Below are 16,608 nucleotides of genomic sequence, written 5' to 3'. Positions count from 1 at the left end.
AGGAACCAAAAACAAAGACCAAATACATATTTATTTTATCACGTGTATTATACAATAACTCTCAGTTCCCACCCTTCTCAGTTTGTAGCAACCTTCATTCTTTCTGTCTGAATTTGATCTTATCTAGGTAACCACATATAAGTGGAATTTATGGTATTTGTCTTTTTTGTGACTTACTTTACTTAGTGTAATGTCTTCAAGATTCACCCATGTTCTAGCATGTTTCTAAATTTCCTTCCTTTTTAAGGCTGAATACATATTCCATTGTATGTATCTGGGCATTTTGCTTATCCATTCATCCATTGATGGACACTTTAGTTACTTCTGCCTTTTGGCAATTATGAATAATGCTGCTGTGAACATGCATTTACAAATATCAGTTCAAATCTCTGTTTTGTCAGGCTTTAATGTTAGAGTCTCATGTTCAGCTCTTCACCTGATCTTCCCACTGGTGAAAGCATTTGCCCTCAAGACATCTCATCTTTCATAGGTTTTCTTACTGCTCACTGCTCCTGTTTCTTCCCACTCTAGGGGTCCAGGGTTTGCTTATTTACTTAAGGTCGTTGAGATTCTTTTTGTTTTTTACCAAGTCCAAGAATGCATGAAATTGTTAGCTGTAATTTGTCCAGTATCTAGTGGGATTTGGATAAAAGTGCTCTCTCTTCAAAGCATACCTACTCTACCATACTGCCAGAAGTAGGGTCCATTATTTTTAAATTTTGCACATCTATGATACCATATTTTTCCTTTCTAGCCCAAAATAAAATTTAGGGAGCAGAGTCATTTTCACCTTTCTTTGTTATGATAGATCAATATTATGCACATGCATGTGCTTGTGGTGTAGTTCTCAGGATATCTTGAATGTTAAATAACATTTGGTGGTTGGGTGATGGGAAACAACCTAAATCTCTTAATCTTTGTAGCTCTTTTTCAAAGACAAATTGTGGGCGGCCTGCGTGGCTCAGTGGTTTAGCGCCGCCTTCACCCCAGGGCCAGATCCTGGAGACCTGGGATCGAGTCCCGCGTCGGGCTCACTGCGTGGATCCTGCTTCTCCCTCTGCCTGTGTCTCTGCCTCTCTCTCTCCCTTTCAGTGTATCTGTCATGAATGAATAAATAAAATCTTTTAAAAATTTAAATTTAAATTTAAAAAATAAAGACAAATTGTTAGTTAGAAACCCTTAAGTATATCAAATAATGATCCTTTAGTTGCTTAATACCTACCAGTTGTGAAATACCTTTAATAATATATAGTGACGTACCTGAATATAGGAGTAAACCTGTGTTAGATTTTCCTGTGACTTTCTCTTTCCCTAATTACTAAATTAAATGAAACTCCGTTACAAGCACTGTAATATCCGACAGTTGTTACCAAGATGTGTGAGCAAATATCTAACTAGAATAGTCTCTGTATCATATAGTTCTTATATATTGCTTTCTTTTGCACATATGTTCAAATTCTTTTAATGACTGCCACAGGATGGGAATGTTAGAGGTGGAAGTTAACTAGTGTAAATGAGGAGCAAAGATACGATGCAGATCTGACTTTGCAATTGACTAGGATTTTTAAAAACAAACAAAACCTTCCCATGTTAACGCCTATCTGCCTCAGTTGCAAGAAATATCCTGAATAAAATACCAGTGTCAGCAGTGAAAAGCATGGATGGAGGGGGAAAAATGTAAAAGTTAGCAGGAAGTGAGGATTAAGGAAAGGGAGAAGGAGATATGAAATTAGATGAAAAGAGACTGGAGTAAAATTATTAATTTGTAATGACAAATTTTATAAATTTCTGAAGGAAACAGGATATAACGATTACAAAGATATGCTTATTGCTAATTACGTTTGTGATATAAAGTATATTCTAAAAGGTTCGTATTAGATTCATTGACAGAAGAGGAAAAAATGCATTTCTTAGAAGATGAAGTACATGTGTTTTTTATAACCTGACTCCACCCAAAACCACTGTGCATTTTTTAGTTATTTACATGTTATCACAAGTGTCATATATCCTACTTGAGTAAAGCTGTGAATTTTATTTCCTTCTTGATTATATTTCCTGATGAGTTATAGTATTTTTGAAAAGTTTAGAGAGAAGAAAATACTAAATACTCCATCATTTAATTAGTTTTAAAATTGATATTTTTTTTTAGATTATAGATTAGAATGATTTGTAATACAACTACTTTGTTAATCCATTGTGCTTGGGAATCTTTTTAATGTATTAAACTTACTTATTTCTAATTAGTCATGTAACTGCTTTTGTTGCAGGAAAGTGTGTTGAAATTTTCATGTGGCTTTATTTCCTTGACAGTTTCTTAAATAGCACAGAAAATATGATGCATCTTTTCTATTTAATTTTAAATTTTAATACAATTGCTAATTTTAGTATTCTTACATATCAATCTTTTAAGAAATTAGGTTAAAAAGAATTATGAAAATGAGAGAGTAACTCACATAAGGAATATACATTATGCGTGGATTATTAGAAGTTTGATTAATGAATGAGGCTAATACTTTCAATGAATAATTATGTAGTCATATGTAACTAAATTATTTTTGTTGTATTTAGAGAAGTGTGATAAAAATGAATTTCTCTTAATTTTTATTTCCCAGCAAATTTTAAGAGCTTGCACTGAACAAGTGAAAAAGTATCCAGAGTTCTATACTCTCCATGAAGTCACTAGCTTAATGGGATTCTTCCCCTTCAGAATAGAGATGGGATTAAAGTTAGAAAAAACTCTTCTTGCATTGGTAAGGTTTACCAACGAAGATATAACTTTCTTTTGTCTAAAACATCACCTATATTTCACATAGATGATATTTATGTTTTAAGTTTTGAACAATGAGATACAACTTCTAAAATATGCAAATGTATCTTTTATTTTGTGGATATCAATACTTGATTTTTTTTTTTAATGTCACTATCAACTTTGTTTCTTGATTTTCTTTTCTTCATTCTCATCTTTCTTAATGTTTCAGAATACAAGCAGGGGACCTTTTTTCTTTTAAATGATTTTACTCACAATCATGGAAAATAAGTATGTATAGAGAGGATATTTTAAAGTTTCTGTTATATTTGTACCTCATAAAATGAGAGGTTAGAATGTAAAGTGATAAGGAAAATTCCATGGCACCCTTGTTTTGGATGTTTTTGAAAAAAACATGTAGGTCGTGTAGCAAAATCATAGAAGTCTTGGCTTTAAGAAGACTAAAGTAGAGTGGAGAATTTTAAGTTAAGAGTTTCATATGATGAAAAGATACTTTTCTTAGGGGGAAAAAATACATATGATACTTGCAATAAGACATTCCCTTTTTTCTTACTTAGGGCAGTGTAAAATATGTGAAAACAGTATTTCCCTCAATGCCTGTGAAGTTACAGCTCTCAAAAGATGACATAGCCACCACTGAGACACCAGAAAAAACAGCTGCAGCTATGCATTATGTAAGTAGGAAAGTGCTTTTCCCAAGTAATCTCCTACCTCATAAAGTACATATAATCTTACTGTTACAAGGTCCCCTTCTTGAATTTCTCCCTTCTTTTTGGCATTTCATCAAAGAAATTTCCAATAAATATAATGAAGTAACAAGTTATATGTTGTTTTTCAGGATATTAGTAAAGATCCAAATGCAGAGAAGCTTGTTTCAAGATATCACCCTCAGATAGCTCTAACTAGTCAATCATTATTTACATTATTAAATAATCATGGACCAAACTACAAGGAACAGTGGGAAATTCCTGTGTGTATTCAAGTAATACCTGTTGCAGGTTTGTGATTTGCCATATAAAGTAATGCTCTCAAAAGAGGAGTTGGAACAGTTCTATTTCAGCTGTCTAAACATAGGTGGTCATTTGTCAAATAAAATCTTAAGTTTTGATTTAAGGTGGATGTGAATTTTACATTTACATTTTGTAGAACTTTAAATGTATAGTGCTACTATAGAATTGATACTCATGCATGAGTTATTAGATCTATGGAACCTGTACTCATGTTGGGGGGTGAGAGAGAAATAGTTATGTTATAGGGTAGCCAAAAATACATGAAAAAAATTCTCCGTCTTTCATTGAAATGAAAGGAATGCAATACCTTATTAGTCTCAAATGGGTGAGTTTCCAAGACTTGTCTGGTATTGGAACTCAGAATTAAAATAGGTCTATACTTGTAAGCACTGGATAGGTTTTCTTTGGACTGAGAAGTTAATATCTTCTAGAATAATATTATATGTAATGATTTTAGTAAATCTAGAACTGTGTCTAATGAAACAAAACTATAGAGTTATATGTAATCTATTCTCTGTGGTAAAATTTCATCACTTTTTGAAAGTCCTATAAGAACTGAGTAATAATGACAATAAAAGTATAAGAAATAAAAAGCAGAAGCTCTCTTTTAAAAATTTCTTAGAGAACATGTTTTTCTTGCCAAAATCTCTCCCCTTTTATCTGTAACGCACATTAAAGATCACAAGTTCAAGGGTGGAAAATACATGAGACATGTGCTGCGCTTTCCTGTGCTGTATTTCTTTGTTTGGTAATCTTTCTTTCTGTCCTATATCCTGTTTGTTTTAAAATATAACTTCTGGAAACTAATCACTCTCTTTATTTTTCTGTTTTAAGGTTCAAAACCGGTTAAAGTAATTTATATTAATTCACCACTTCCCCAAAAGAAAATGACAATGAGAGAGAGAAATCAAATCTTCCATGAAGTTCCATTAAAATTCATGATGTCCAAAAACACATCTGTTCCAGTCTCTGCAGTATTTATGGACAAACCGGAAGATTATATGTCTGAAATGGATGTATGTAATGCTTGCTTTTTTTTTTTTTAAGGGAATGCACTTTATCTTTTTGAAGCATAAAGTTTTATTGCAAGGCTTTAAATCTAGTAGTTAAAAATAAAGACTTTAGATTTAAAGTTAAAATTGAACCCCCAGTCAAGCTAGACTTTAAGCAACTAAATTAACTTCCTTCAGCCTCAGTTTTCTCCTTTTGTAAAAGAAAAATGATAATACCTACTTCACAAGGATAAGTTAGTTATTATATGTAAAATGCTGAGTAAAGTCTTTAGTATATATGAAAAAACTTAGTGGTGGTGGTAATCATGATAGTGGTTTTATTTAATTGGCCTCATTCATATTCAAGAGTTTTTAAGTATGAAAAGGAATAGATGAGTTTGGTGCAGAAAAGTATTTGGCCAGATTGTTAATTCTTTTCAGTATACTCAGTAGCTGCATGACCTTAGGTAAGCTTTGTAATTTCTGTCTCTGGTTTGCTCATCTGTAAAATGGGTTTTAAGACAGTACCTAATTCAGGATTATTTGGGATTAAATGAGTTAATACAAGTAAAGCATTTAGAACAATGCTTGGCATTCCATAAATACTATTTCTATTATTTTGTGTATTTAAAAAATATTTTTCCATGATTCTTAAAGTTAAGACATTCTGTTTTGGACAAAACTTTATCTGTTCGTTTTACAAATCCTTCGCATTGAGGATACAGCAGTGAATAAAGTCTCTTTTTTCTCTCACAGCTTACATTAGTGATAGAGGATGCAGATAATTAAACCATAGCAAACAAGCAGGTGCTATGCAGAAAAATAGAGTAGGTTATTGGTAAATTGGTGGGAATTGGATTGTTTTAGATTGATGATCAAGAAGGCTTTTCCAACAGGAGATACGAACAGAGACTTGAATAAAGTGAAGGAGCAAACAAAATTAGAAAATAAAATAGAAACACATTTTTTTTATTTTATTTATACCGAAGAGCTCATACTATTTTAAGAATATTGGCCTTTTGTCTTTCATATTCGTTTATGTTTTTCTCTACCATTTGCCTTTAATATATATATGGTATAATGTCATAAAGTACTTTCAATTGTTTCTTAAGTTTTCTTTTTTTACATTTTTAAATCTATCTTATACTTGGTATGAGGTGAATGTCAGGAAATAACAAGCTCTATGAAGAAACATGAAGTAGGTTGAAAGGGATAAAAAGTGACAGAGTAATTTCTTTCTGTAATGGCAAACCAAGTAATTTGGATCTTTACCATTACTTGCTTACAACTAAAAAGTGGGACAAAATATAAAAATTTCTTTCTTAGAGTCATCAAAGAGCTAACAAGATAGGAAATTACAGGGCTGAGATTCTAGAGGAGACCAGAATCCAGAAAGGTAAGTCTTTAACTCAGAGTCATGTTTGCCCTGAATGATATTTGCCATTTCTGAAGGGGCAGCAAAAAATGAACTATGTTTTTTGGCAGCATCACAGGACTAGAGGGACAAAAGTCAGAGTTTATTCTACTAAGTGCTTAAACCCTAGAGGGCTGCACCCCAGGAGTAAGGGTGAACTAGAGATAAGTCCACTTTCTCAGAATTTGTAGTGTGAGTTTTCAGGACTTGAACTTGGATTGAGATGCTTTTGGCTTGCTAGTGTCTCTAGACACCCAGTAAGAGTGAATAAAAGTAATTCTTAGAGGAATATAATGTCATTTTGAGTCTTAAATATTTCTACAATTAACTTTTTAAATAAAACATCTAGAAAGCATAAGGATAACCAAACCCACGAGGAAACTAGATACTGTGAGCAAGAACCATCAGAAACAATGACCAAAGAAATAGACTCACGAAAATAGATCCTGCAATTATCTATCAGAAACTATTAACCATCTCTGTTTGATTATACAGCATTCAAGGAAATTAAAGCCATACTGAAAATTTCAATGAGGAACTAGAAATTTTAAAAGCGATAGTAGATTTGAAAAAGAACTAAAGAAAAAATTTTTAACTGAAAAATATAATAAGTTAAGGATTTTTAAATGGGGTTAATAGCACCTTAGATAAAGCTGAAAAGAGAATTGATAAACTGGAAGATGAGTCTGAAGATGAGACTATCCATAATGAAATACAGACAACAAAAAGAACAGGGTAAGAGATATAGAGGATATAGTGATAATATCTAACATGTTATCCAGAAGGATAGTGTAAAAGAGATAATCAGACCAATAGGTGGAAACAAAAAACAAACTCTTAAAAGCCACCAGAAACCGGCACCTAGGTGGCACAGTCAGTTAAGTATCCAACTCATAATTTCAGCTCAGATAGTGATCTTAGTCATAAGATTAAGCCCAGCATCTGGCTCCTCGCTCAGCATGGAATCAGCTTGAGACTCTCTCTCCCCCACTCCCTACATGCTCTCTCTCCCTCTGTCTCTCAAATAAATAAATAAATCTTAAAAAAGAAAAAAGCCACCAGAAAAACAAAATGTACATTACCATTATAGGACGGTAAGAATGAGAGTTAGACTGGCAAGGAATTTGTCAACAATAGCAATGGAAGCCAGAAGACACTGGAACAATATACTGTACTAAAATAACCCCTACACTAAAATTCTCTAACCAGTGAAAATATTCTTAAAAAAAAAATTAAATATATTTTTAGATAAAAACTGGGTTTACTACCAGAAAACTGCCTCTGTTGGTTGTTCTTTAGGCACAAGGAAAATAATTCCAGACAGAAGGAGCATGGTACACAGATACAAGAAGGAATGAAGAAAAACAAGTGAAAATAATGTGGATAGGCTATAATTTGTAGATGAGTCCAGGGGCACTCAGGAAATTAAGAGAGTTCTAAGATAACCTGGGCCTTTAAAACTCTAGAAACTAACCAAAGTCCCTTCCAAAACAAAGCCTTCACTCAGACTAGTAGTAGAATTCATATTGAGCAAAACAAGAACATTAAAGGTAAAGAAAAGAGAAGTTTTCGTATAACTGAGGAAGAGGAGAATAGAGAAAGCAGATTTCAGAATGTACTTAAGATTTTATGCACTCAGACAAACTTATATGCATACAAACACACCTACATACATACATACGTAATTACATACTTTTTGGTAACAGTGGAGCATAAGCTTAGAGCCATGAAGTTCAGAAAGCTATCATGCCATACCCTTACACGGGATTGTCTTCCCATAGGAGCAGAACCCATCTAATTTAAAGATGAGAAATTGAAGGGTAATGTTGATAGAAGCTCATGCAAAAATATTAGAGGAAAAAAGATAATTGCTGTAACATTTCCATAGTCAAATGAAGAAAGATGTACCCACAAAACATGAAATGGGTTCATCCTTTGCCCTAGAAATCTCAATTCTAGAAATATAGCTCAGAGGTACACTAGGGAGGGGCGCCTGACTGGCTCTAACAGTAGAGCATGTGACTCTTGATTGTAGGATTGTAAATTTGAACCCCGCTTTGGGTGTAGAGATTACTTAAAATCTTATAAAAAAACAAACAAAAAACAAAATAAAAAAGTATACTAGGAAAAGAGCAAAACGTATGTGCAGGGTATTCATTGCAGCACTATTTATAGTAGCCAAAGACTGGAAACAAACCACATGTCCCTTAATAGGGCATTGATTAAATAAACTGTACATCCTTAGTACCATAGAATGCAGCTATTAAAAGGAATGAGGAAGCCATAGGTCGTTGTAGAGTGATACCTAAGATCTACTGTTAAATGAAAAAGGTAAGGAAGAAAATATCTTGCGTAATATGCTACTTTTTATTTGTGAAAGGTGAAGTACAAATCTATATACTTATTTGCTTATCTATGCTTATATTAAAAAGAATAAAAACCCTACATAATAAAAATAAACCTAAAATTAATTAAAAATTGTTAATTAAATTAACATAAAATTGTTAATTTAATGTGGGGGAAGGATAAAACAAAGTCAAGAAAGCAGGGATGTCAACTAGATTTACTTTATTTTACAGTTTTGACTTTTAAGTCATAAAAATTTTTTCCACGTCTATAAAAAATTTTTTTGAAATGGTATAAAAGCCAACCTAAGCTGAAAGGAAACAAATCAATCGACTGTATATTAAGCTAGTGGTTTAACCACTCAGTGAATTTTTTTAAATGATTAGAAACTAATTTGACTATACATCCCTAAAGATGTATATCCTAAGTACAAAAAGAACTGCCAAAAAAAACTTAAACTGCATTTAGCAACTATATTGTCATTAATAATACTACTTTTGTATTTTGAGCACATTAGATAGTATGATAAAACAAGTAATTATGTGTATATGAGGAACGAAGAATTTCGGAGATAGAAGAGATATAAATGCCAATCAAGAAGTTAAGTAAAAGCCCTGGAATAGTATCAAAAAGATGCCAGAGCCAGTTGAAGGATTTCCTGTTGACCAGAGATGTGTCAGTTTGACATGACAAAGAATGACCACAATGGATTAAAACATATGAAGTATGTTAAAACCCCTGAACCCATAATGATACTTCAAAAAAAAAAAAAGTACTGGTCACTTTTGGAGGATGCTAGGACATAAAGTCATTCTAAAAACCAATAAAAAGAAAAAATACCAGACAATTATCTTGCCTGTCCAGTGCAAACTATATTACAGGGTTGTGATAGAATATGACTGTCACCATTTTGCAGCTCCTAATGAAATAGTAAACCTAAGCAGTAATCTTCAGTTCTGGCTACTAAAATAATTAGATCAATGAGGAATTTCATAATGGATAGATTAACTTGAGAACACTCAATGAACCAACAGAGTAATTATAATATCACAAGAAGAAAGACAACCAGAAAATTGTTATCCTCCTGGTTGAAGTAGGAAGTACACAGTACCACCATAGTCAGGTTAAAAAACAACAACAAACTACCTGAATCTAATCAAGCTACTACATTGTTTTAATAGGAAACTTAGGGAATAAAAGAATGTGTTAAATGACATCAGAGGGATGCGGAAGTTAAAATCCAGAATTGGAAATTTTTGCAAGACAACTTGTTTTTTTCCTGCAAATATCTGGTATGTGGGAGTTGCCAGAATTTGGAGGAGAAACATTTGAGAAATTAAAGAAAATTGAAAGAGATGTCAGCCAAATACAGTGTGGGGATCTTGATTGGAACCTGATTCCAATAAACAATTGTAAAAAAACATTTATCAGACTGAGAAATTTTAACACTTATTACATATTTTATGACATTAAGGAATTATTAATTTTTATTGATATAGTTAATGACATGTAGAGAAGAATCCTTTTACCCCTGCATACTGAAATATTTACAGATAAATGATATTTAAAATTTTATCTAAGTTATGTTAGAAATTAGACCATTGTTTTTCAATTAATTTTTGGTTTTATAATTATTAAATTTCTTCATTTTATTATTATGATTATGTTAGTATTTTCTTATTTCTTGAAAAGGCTGTGAATGATAGTTCTGATTTTTAATGTCTAATATTTTTTTTTGTTGCTTTTTAACTATTCTGCAGTTACTTTAATTTCTTCTTTTATCCAACAATTTGGAGTATATTTTAATGTCCAAATGTTTGGGATTATGGTTGTTTGTTTACATTTTTTTCTTAATGATTTCTAATTTTATTTCCTTCTAAATAGGGAATAAGATCTTAGCAGATTTTGCTTTGTACTATATTGATGTTTTCTTTATATGTTAATTTATAGTCCATCTTTGGAAATGCCCCTTGGATTCTTGGGAGGGAAAAGGTATATCTTTGCAGTCTGTATATATGTTTTCAGTCATTCGTATATATTGGTTTCGTTTAATAGTATAGTGCTTCTATATCCCTGTTTTTACTCAGAGGTAGTATATTGTTGACCAAGTACAATTGTGTTTCTGTCAAATTTTCCTTTTGTTTTTCAATTTTGACTACATATTTTGACTAAATATTTTGAAGTTATTTGGCATGTCACAATTCATTCTTTAATCATGGATTTCATCTTTTTTCAGTATAGGATCCCTTTTTGTATCAGATGTTTTCTATATTGAATTCTGCTTTGTCTAACACTTAATATTGCTCTCTCATCTCTCCATTTCTTGATGTTAGTCCCATTGTTTTGTTTTTAACCTTTCTGTATAAGAATGCCTCATGTAAACAGCATATGGTTTACTCTTATTTTTACTAAATCCGGTGATCTATTTTATAAGAGATACTGTTTATTGAGAAATTTCTTACTATGTGCCAGAGAGTATGCTAAGAAACTTTCTATATACAAGTTCTCATTTAATCTTTAGAACAAATCCAAGAAGATGACTCTATTGTCATTATTTAAAGATGAAGAAATTGAGGTTCAGAGAGGTTGAATAACTTACTTTCTCTCTATGTGATTGCTGGTAGAATATTCCTCCCTCAAATCCTAAATTGTATGGCTAGTGGATGTCTATAGCAGATGTAACCAGACTTTTATGGTATTTATCGAAAGTCCTTTGCTAGATTGAGGAGAGATCTATTGCTGCTTGGGAAGAGGACAATTTATTCTTGAATAAATTAAAACTGTCTATAGTTCTTCCATTACTAAAACACTACATGGAAAACTACAACCTCAATGGCTTCATGTCCCAGAATACAATAAAATCATTTCCAGTCCATATTACTAGGAGTTGTTTTCTCTGAGTAGGTGTCAAAAATCACTATTGATGTCAGGGATACATCAGAGGCTGGTGACCCTTCCCCAGCTGCATTAGAAAGCAGCTTCCTCACAGTGGCAAAGAGGCCTTCCTCCTGGTCAACTAAGTACAGGTGTCTCTACAAGAGATTATGGAGTCGGTATCAGTGAAAATATACTGCCTTCCTATTTGGCCCACATTTGTTCTTTATGGTTCTGGTTTTTGATGGAGATTTCTTTGTGGAAATTCCTTGTGGGATATGGAGGTTCACAAGTATTCCCTATTTCCTGTGCTGTTACAATTTGGCAAATTTGTCTGTGTTTCATCAACATTTCAATGGGAAGGCTGGAGGGGAGGGGGTGTGGGGCTGGCACTACCAGATGACAGGCATTAAGGAGGGCATGTGATGTAATAAACACTGGGTGTTTATACAACTGATGAATCACTGAGCTCTACCTCTGAAACCAATAATATACTCTGTTAATTAATTGAATTTAAATTTTTAAAATTTTGAAAAAAAAATCAGTGATCCATTAAACTCTTGAATTCTAAAAAAAAAAAAATTCAGTGGGAAGATAAGATTGAATAAATTAGTTGCTAGTAGTTTATCTTAAGCAAGAAACTTTCAAAGCCATTAGACATTTTTTTCTGCTTTCAAAGAGCATGAACTATCTATGTGAAAGGGTAGTGACATTCATTAAGAGATAGGTGAGGGGTGTCCTGGAATACCTGCTAATAGTTTACCAATATATTTTCTTAAGATGTCTTATGAAGTTAATGAGTGCCGAAAGATTGAGTCCCTTGAAAATTTGGACCTGGATTTTGATGGTGATGTCACAGAACTTGAAACTTTTGGAGTAAACACCACCAAACCATCAAAGTCACCAAGTCCAGCAAGTATTTCCACAGTACCCAACACGACAGATACTCCCACAGCTCCCAGCACAGCAACCACATCTGTGGTACCAACTGCACCAGACATCTCTGCTCATTCTAGAAGTTTATCTCAGATTCTGATGGAACAGTTGCAAAAGGAGAAACAGCTGGTGACTGGTATGGACGGTGGCCCTGAAGAGTGCAGAAATAAAGATGATCAGGGATTTGTACCATGTGGTGAAAAGCCATCAAATTCTGACAACTTTTTGGTGCAGGATAATAACTTGAAAATGTCTGATTCTTTACAGTTAGAAAGTTCTACAGAAATTGAAACTTGTCATAAAAATGATTTGACTACTGATAAGGTATATGCCCCTGAAAAACTGAATGTTCTAGAGAACACAGACAATTCAAAGGAAAAGACTATTACCTCAGAACCAGTAAGAAGTGAAGATGTAATTCTTTGCAATAGTGATACAGATGAAGACTGTTTAATCATTGATACAGAATGTCAAAATAATAGTAATGGAAAGACAACTGATAAGAATTCTAATTTAAGTTCTAAACCAGCTAGCCCCAATTCTTCCTCAGCACAGGCCTCTGTAGGAAACCAGACTAATGCTACTTGTAGTCTTGAAGAGTCATGTGTTTTAAAAAAACCTATTAAACGAGTATATAAAAAATTTGATCCAGTTGGAGAAATTTTAAAAATGCAGGATGAACTCCTGAAACCAATTTCCAGAAAAATACCTGAAGTGCCCTTAATGAATTTGGAAAATTCTAAACAACCTCCTGCTTCTGAGCAATCTGCTCTTTCAGATGCTTCTAGTTGGCCAAAATCTGTATGGCCTTCTGCATTTCAGAAGCCAAAAGGACGTAAGTAAATATTTATAAAGACCTTTATATTAACTGTTTGCCTCTTCTTTATCCTTAGTTTTTTCTCCCTCAGTCCCTCACTTTCTTTGTTAGACCTGCCTTATAATATTACATGGTCATTGATACTTCATTTTTCAATCTAGTGTGTCAGCTTCCAAAATCTTCTCTTCAAATATGTACACAAAGTTGTATGGATTTTTGTAATTTTTAAACTTGTGTTTATCCAACATGTACAGTGGCTACTGTAACTGCAGGTAATGTTGCTCACTGAACTGATGAAGGGGAGATGATCAAAAATAACCATAAACATTTATGAGTCCAACATTTACTAATTCATGATGTTGGACTATAGTTTTATACCTTTCACTTTCTGAGATAATATAATGCTGTAGCTCAGCTCTGCCTGGTTTAGACAAAACATCACTTTTTAAAAATTTGTTTTCTTCTTCATATGTTGTCTCACTAATTTAAACTTGGCTAGGGTTAATGAAAGTGGTAGTTAAAGCTTTGACCTAAGCTCTTGACTACATTTCCAGTAAAAGTAAACAGAAATGGTAATAGTTTAAGTGTTCAACTGAGGAAATGGAAAGTTAAAAATAGTTAATAAAAACTCAAAAATAGATAATTGAATTGTTTTATCTTGAATTATGTGTAAAGAGCTAATGTATTTTAAAATAAAAATGAGAAATATAATTATTTTTAAAGGATTGCCATATGAACTTCAGGACTATGTTGAAGATACATCAGAATATGTAGCTCCCCAGGAAGGAAATTTTGTTTACAAGTTATTTAGCCTGCAAGACCTGTTGTTACTTGTGCGATGCAGTGTCCAGAGGATAGAGACCAGACCACGTTCTAAAAAACGGAAGAAAATCAGAAGAGTAAGTTGTTACTTGGGGAGTTAGGATGTGGTAATATAAGTGGATAATCAAATGTTTCACATGCCATTGTTATGAAGTTTAATTTTAAACTGTTGATCACTATTGGAATTATTCCAGAATGAGCTGGGGTGTTTTGTTGGTTTTGTGTGTGTGGGTGGGTTTTTTGTTGTTGTTGTTGTTGTTTTAGTAAAATACTGAAAACACTTTTAATAAGGGAAAGTGGAAAGTGTTAAATATAAAATTCTTGAATGCCAGTAACATTCTAACATAGAATTTATAAACTTAATGAAAAATTGCACCATCACAGATTTGACCTAGACAGGTACATATATTCCTGCTTTCTGTTAATTTGGAATTCCTTGTGATATTTTAGCCCTTTTTTCTCTTACTTTGGGGATCTTCTTTACTCATTTTAGAAGTCCCACATTTTGAAAGGGGGATTTACAGATATCTTTGAAGTCTTTGCAGAATTGTTAGAAGACCAGGCGTATTCTTTTTCCCCTGTTGGTCTTGGGGGGAGGGGGGGGGATTGATGTAAAAAAGGTTTTTTTTTTTTTTTTTTTTTTTTTTTCAGTTAAAAAGTTCTTGCTACAGTTTGAATAATTGGTTCTTTAAACGGTTTTCCATACTTGATGTTTGAAGTTCACATTGAGATTAGTTTGATTTTTTGTGTGTGTGGCACCACTGAATTTGGTAAATAAAGAAGACCCTCTATATTATAGCTGATTATAATGATGTCTTTCATTTTTACTTAAGAGAATTTTTTCTGTTGTGTGTATTTGTCATTGTGTGTGTGTATATTTATGTTTTTTATTTAAAAAGTTACTTGTTTTAATTTTGCTGTCTCTATCTTCTGCTCTCTAACCTACCACTGATAAGTATCCTCAGTGACCACTTTAGAAGTCATTATGTTTGGGGCTAGGAGTCAAGTGATCAAAAATAGTGATGTTCTAACCTTGACCCTTGTGGATCAAGTCACTGATTACTGCTTTGTCACATTAAGGAATAATTTGGAAAATAAAGGAAAGAAAGGAGGGAGAGCAGATGGTCCAACCTTTCTAAACTGCTAATAGCAGGATCTGTCACGAAAAAACTCTAAAGCTAAACCATCAGGATCTAGGATCTTTGTCCCCTAGAATCCAATAGACTTGGAGGATCTTTTGCTTGATGATACTGTTACCTTTGTCAAATAGAAGGGAGATTGTGAATACATTTTTAAATTCTTAATTCTCATAATTTGGTTTTTATCAGTGGTTCAGACTTTAAATTTTAAAAACCAAATAGTTTTGAATTAAATGTATGAGGTAGTATTTTTTTTATAAGAGAAAGTCAAGGAATGACAAAATACTAAAGATTTTGTATTAGTCTGCTCCTAAATACATGCTAATATTTTCTGAATTAAGAGATTTTACTTTATTTACTGATTTTCCTATCTTATTTATATTATGATCAGTTTAATGGCTATAGCATGAACATCTTGAATATATGTAGTATCAGTGCTATGTATTATATTTTCAGTGTTTTATTTCTTTAATTTTTATTTGATATCTCTTTTATTTATTTGGAAGCTAACCTGATTTCTTTTACTTTTTACCCTTTGAACCCATACCACTTTGTATTGATGTGCCAGCTCACAGCAGTTAGGAACTATTGATGGGCCAGTATTTCTTAAGAACAGCTTAGGGAAAAAAAAAAAAAAAAAAAAAAGAACAGCTTAGGGATATATTGGATACTGAGTTAATTCTTGAAACAGACAGCCTGTTAAGGACATTGTCATTCTGTTGACTAAAGGCAACTTGTAAGTGTTGGGACAAAACCTTATAGATGTGAATTCACTCTTCATCAAGATATATCAAACCAGTTGAACCCCAGAGAATATCTAAATAGAGGCCTTATGTTTTTGATGATGTCAAACCCAGAGTAAAATTTTAAATTTTTCAGTGAATGTTTATCATACTGTACCTTTTTATTACATGTAATCATTTAGTACACATGATTTAAATCCCTTGTAGAATGAATTTCCCTTGGAATCAGGTCCTATTTACCTGTTTCTCCCAAATGTTTTATATCCTAGAAACACAATAAACAGGTATTAAGTAAATGAGAAGAATTGAGGGGTGAAGAAAGAGGAGGATGTTATTAAGGAAGGGAACTTTAGGATAATTTAAGCACTAGTTTGAGAAGTTTTGAAGTAGCACTATTTAAACTCTAGGTAAGAAAGCATTCTCATTACTTAAAAACCGACTTGTTTAGATAAAGCTTTAAAACACTTAGAAGTCTCTTCAACCTCTGATACTAGCTATGAAATATCTATTTAGGAATGTATGGAAAAGTTTAAAAGGTCTATGTGAAAAATTGGAAGACAGAACCAAGAAAAGCTTTCAGCTGGGGAGAATAAGAGTTACTATTCAAAGAAGAAAGGAATAGTAAATTTAATTTTTATAGTTTGAAACTTTGATTGGAATTAAAATTTCACTCTAATTTTAGAATACTACCATGAAATATTCAGACTTTTCTTTCCCTTGGCTTCCTGGAGGTGGCAGTAGAATACAT

General features: G+C 32.6%; 1 protein-coding gene across 9 annotated transcripts in view; it reads left to right on the top strand.

The window, feature by feature from the left end:
* The window catches only part of ICE2 (interactor of little elongation complex ELL subunit 2), a 66,681-nt gene that overhangs the window by 19,978 nt on the left and 30,095 nt on the right, over positions 1 to 16,608 (top strand). For 7 of the 9 annotated variants that reach the window (XM_077881321.1, XM_077881317.1, XM_077881318.1 and 4 more), the window contains 7 exons: positions 2,613 to 2,750; positions 3,325 to 3,441; positions 3,606 to 3,765; positions 4,612 to 4,793; positions 10,480 to 10,521; positions 12,184 to 13,174; positions 13,880 to 14,055. In XM_077881321.1, the coding sequence (XP_077737447.1) occupies positions 2,613 to 2,750; positions 3,325 to 3,441; positions 3,606 to 3,765; positions 4,612 to 4,793; positions 10,480 to 10,521; positions 12,184 to 13,174; positions 13,880 to 14,055 (1,806 nt within the window). Of the gene's footprint in view, positions 1 to 2,612; positions 2,751 to 3,324; positions 3,442 to 3,605; positions 3,766 to 4,611; positions 4,794 to 6,095; positions 6,329 to 10,479; positions 10,522 to 12,183; positions 13,175 to 13,879; positions 14,056 to 16,608 lie in introns of those variants that run through there. The other 2 variants (XM_077881319.1, XM_077881325.1) reach the window with 2 other exon arrangements.

Source organism: Canis aureus, chromosome 32 (assembly GCF_053574225.1).
Source record: "Canis aureus isolate CA01 chromosome 32, VMU_Caureus_v.1.0, whole genome shotgun sequence".
In the NCBI taxonomy this organism is placed as follows: domain Eukaryota; kingdom Metazoa; phylum Chordata; class Mammalia; order Carnivora; family Canidae; genus Canis; species Canis aureus.
The sequence above is the reverse complement of the archived record's forward strand: the minus strand, read 5'-3'. Positions and strand labels throughout refer to the sequence as shown.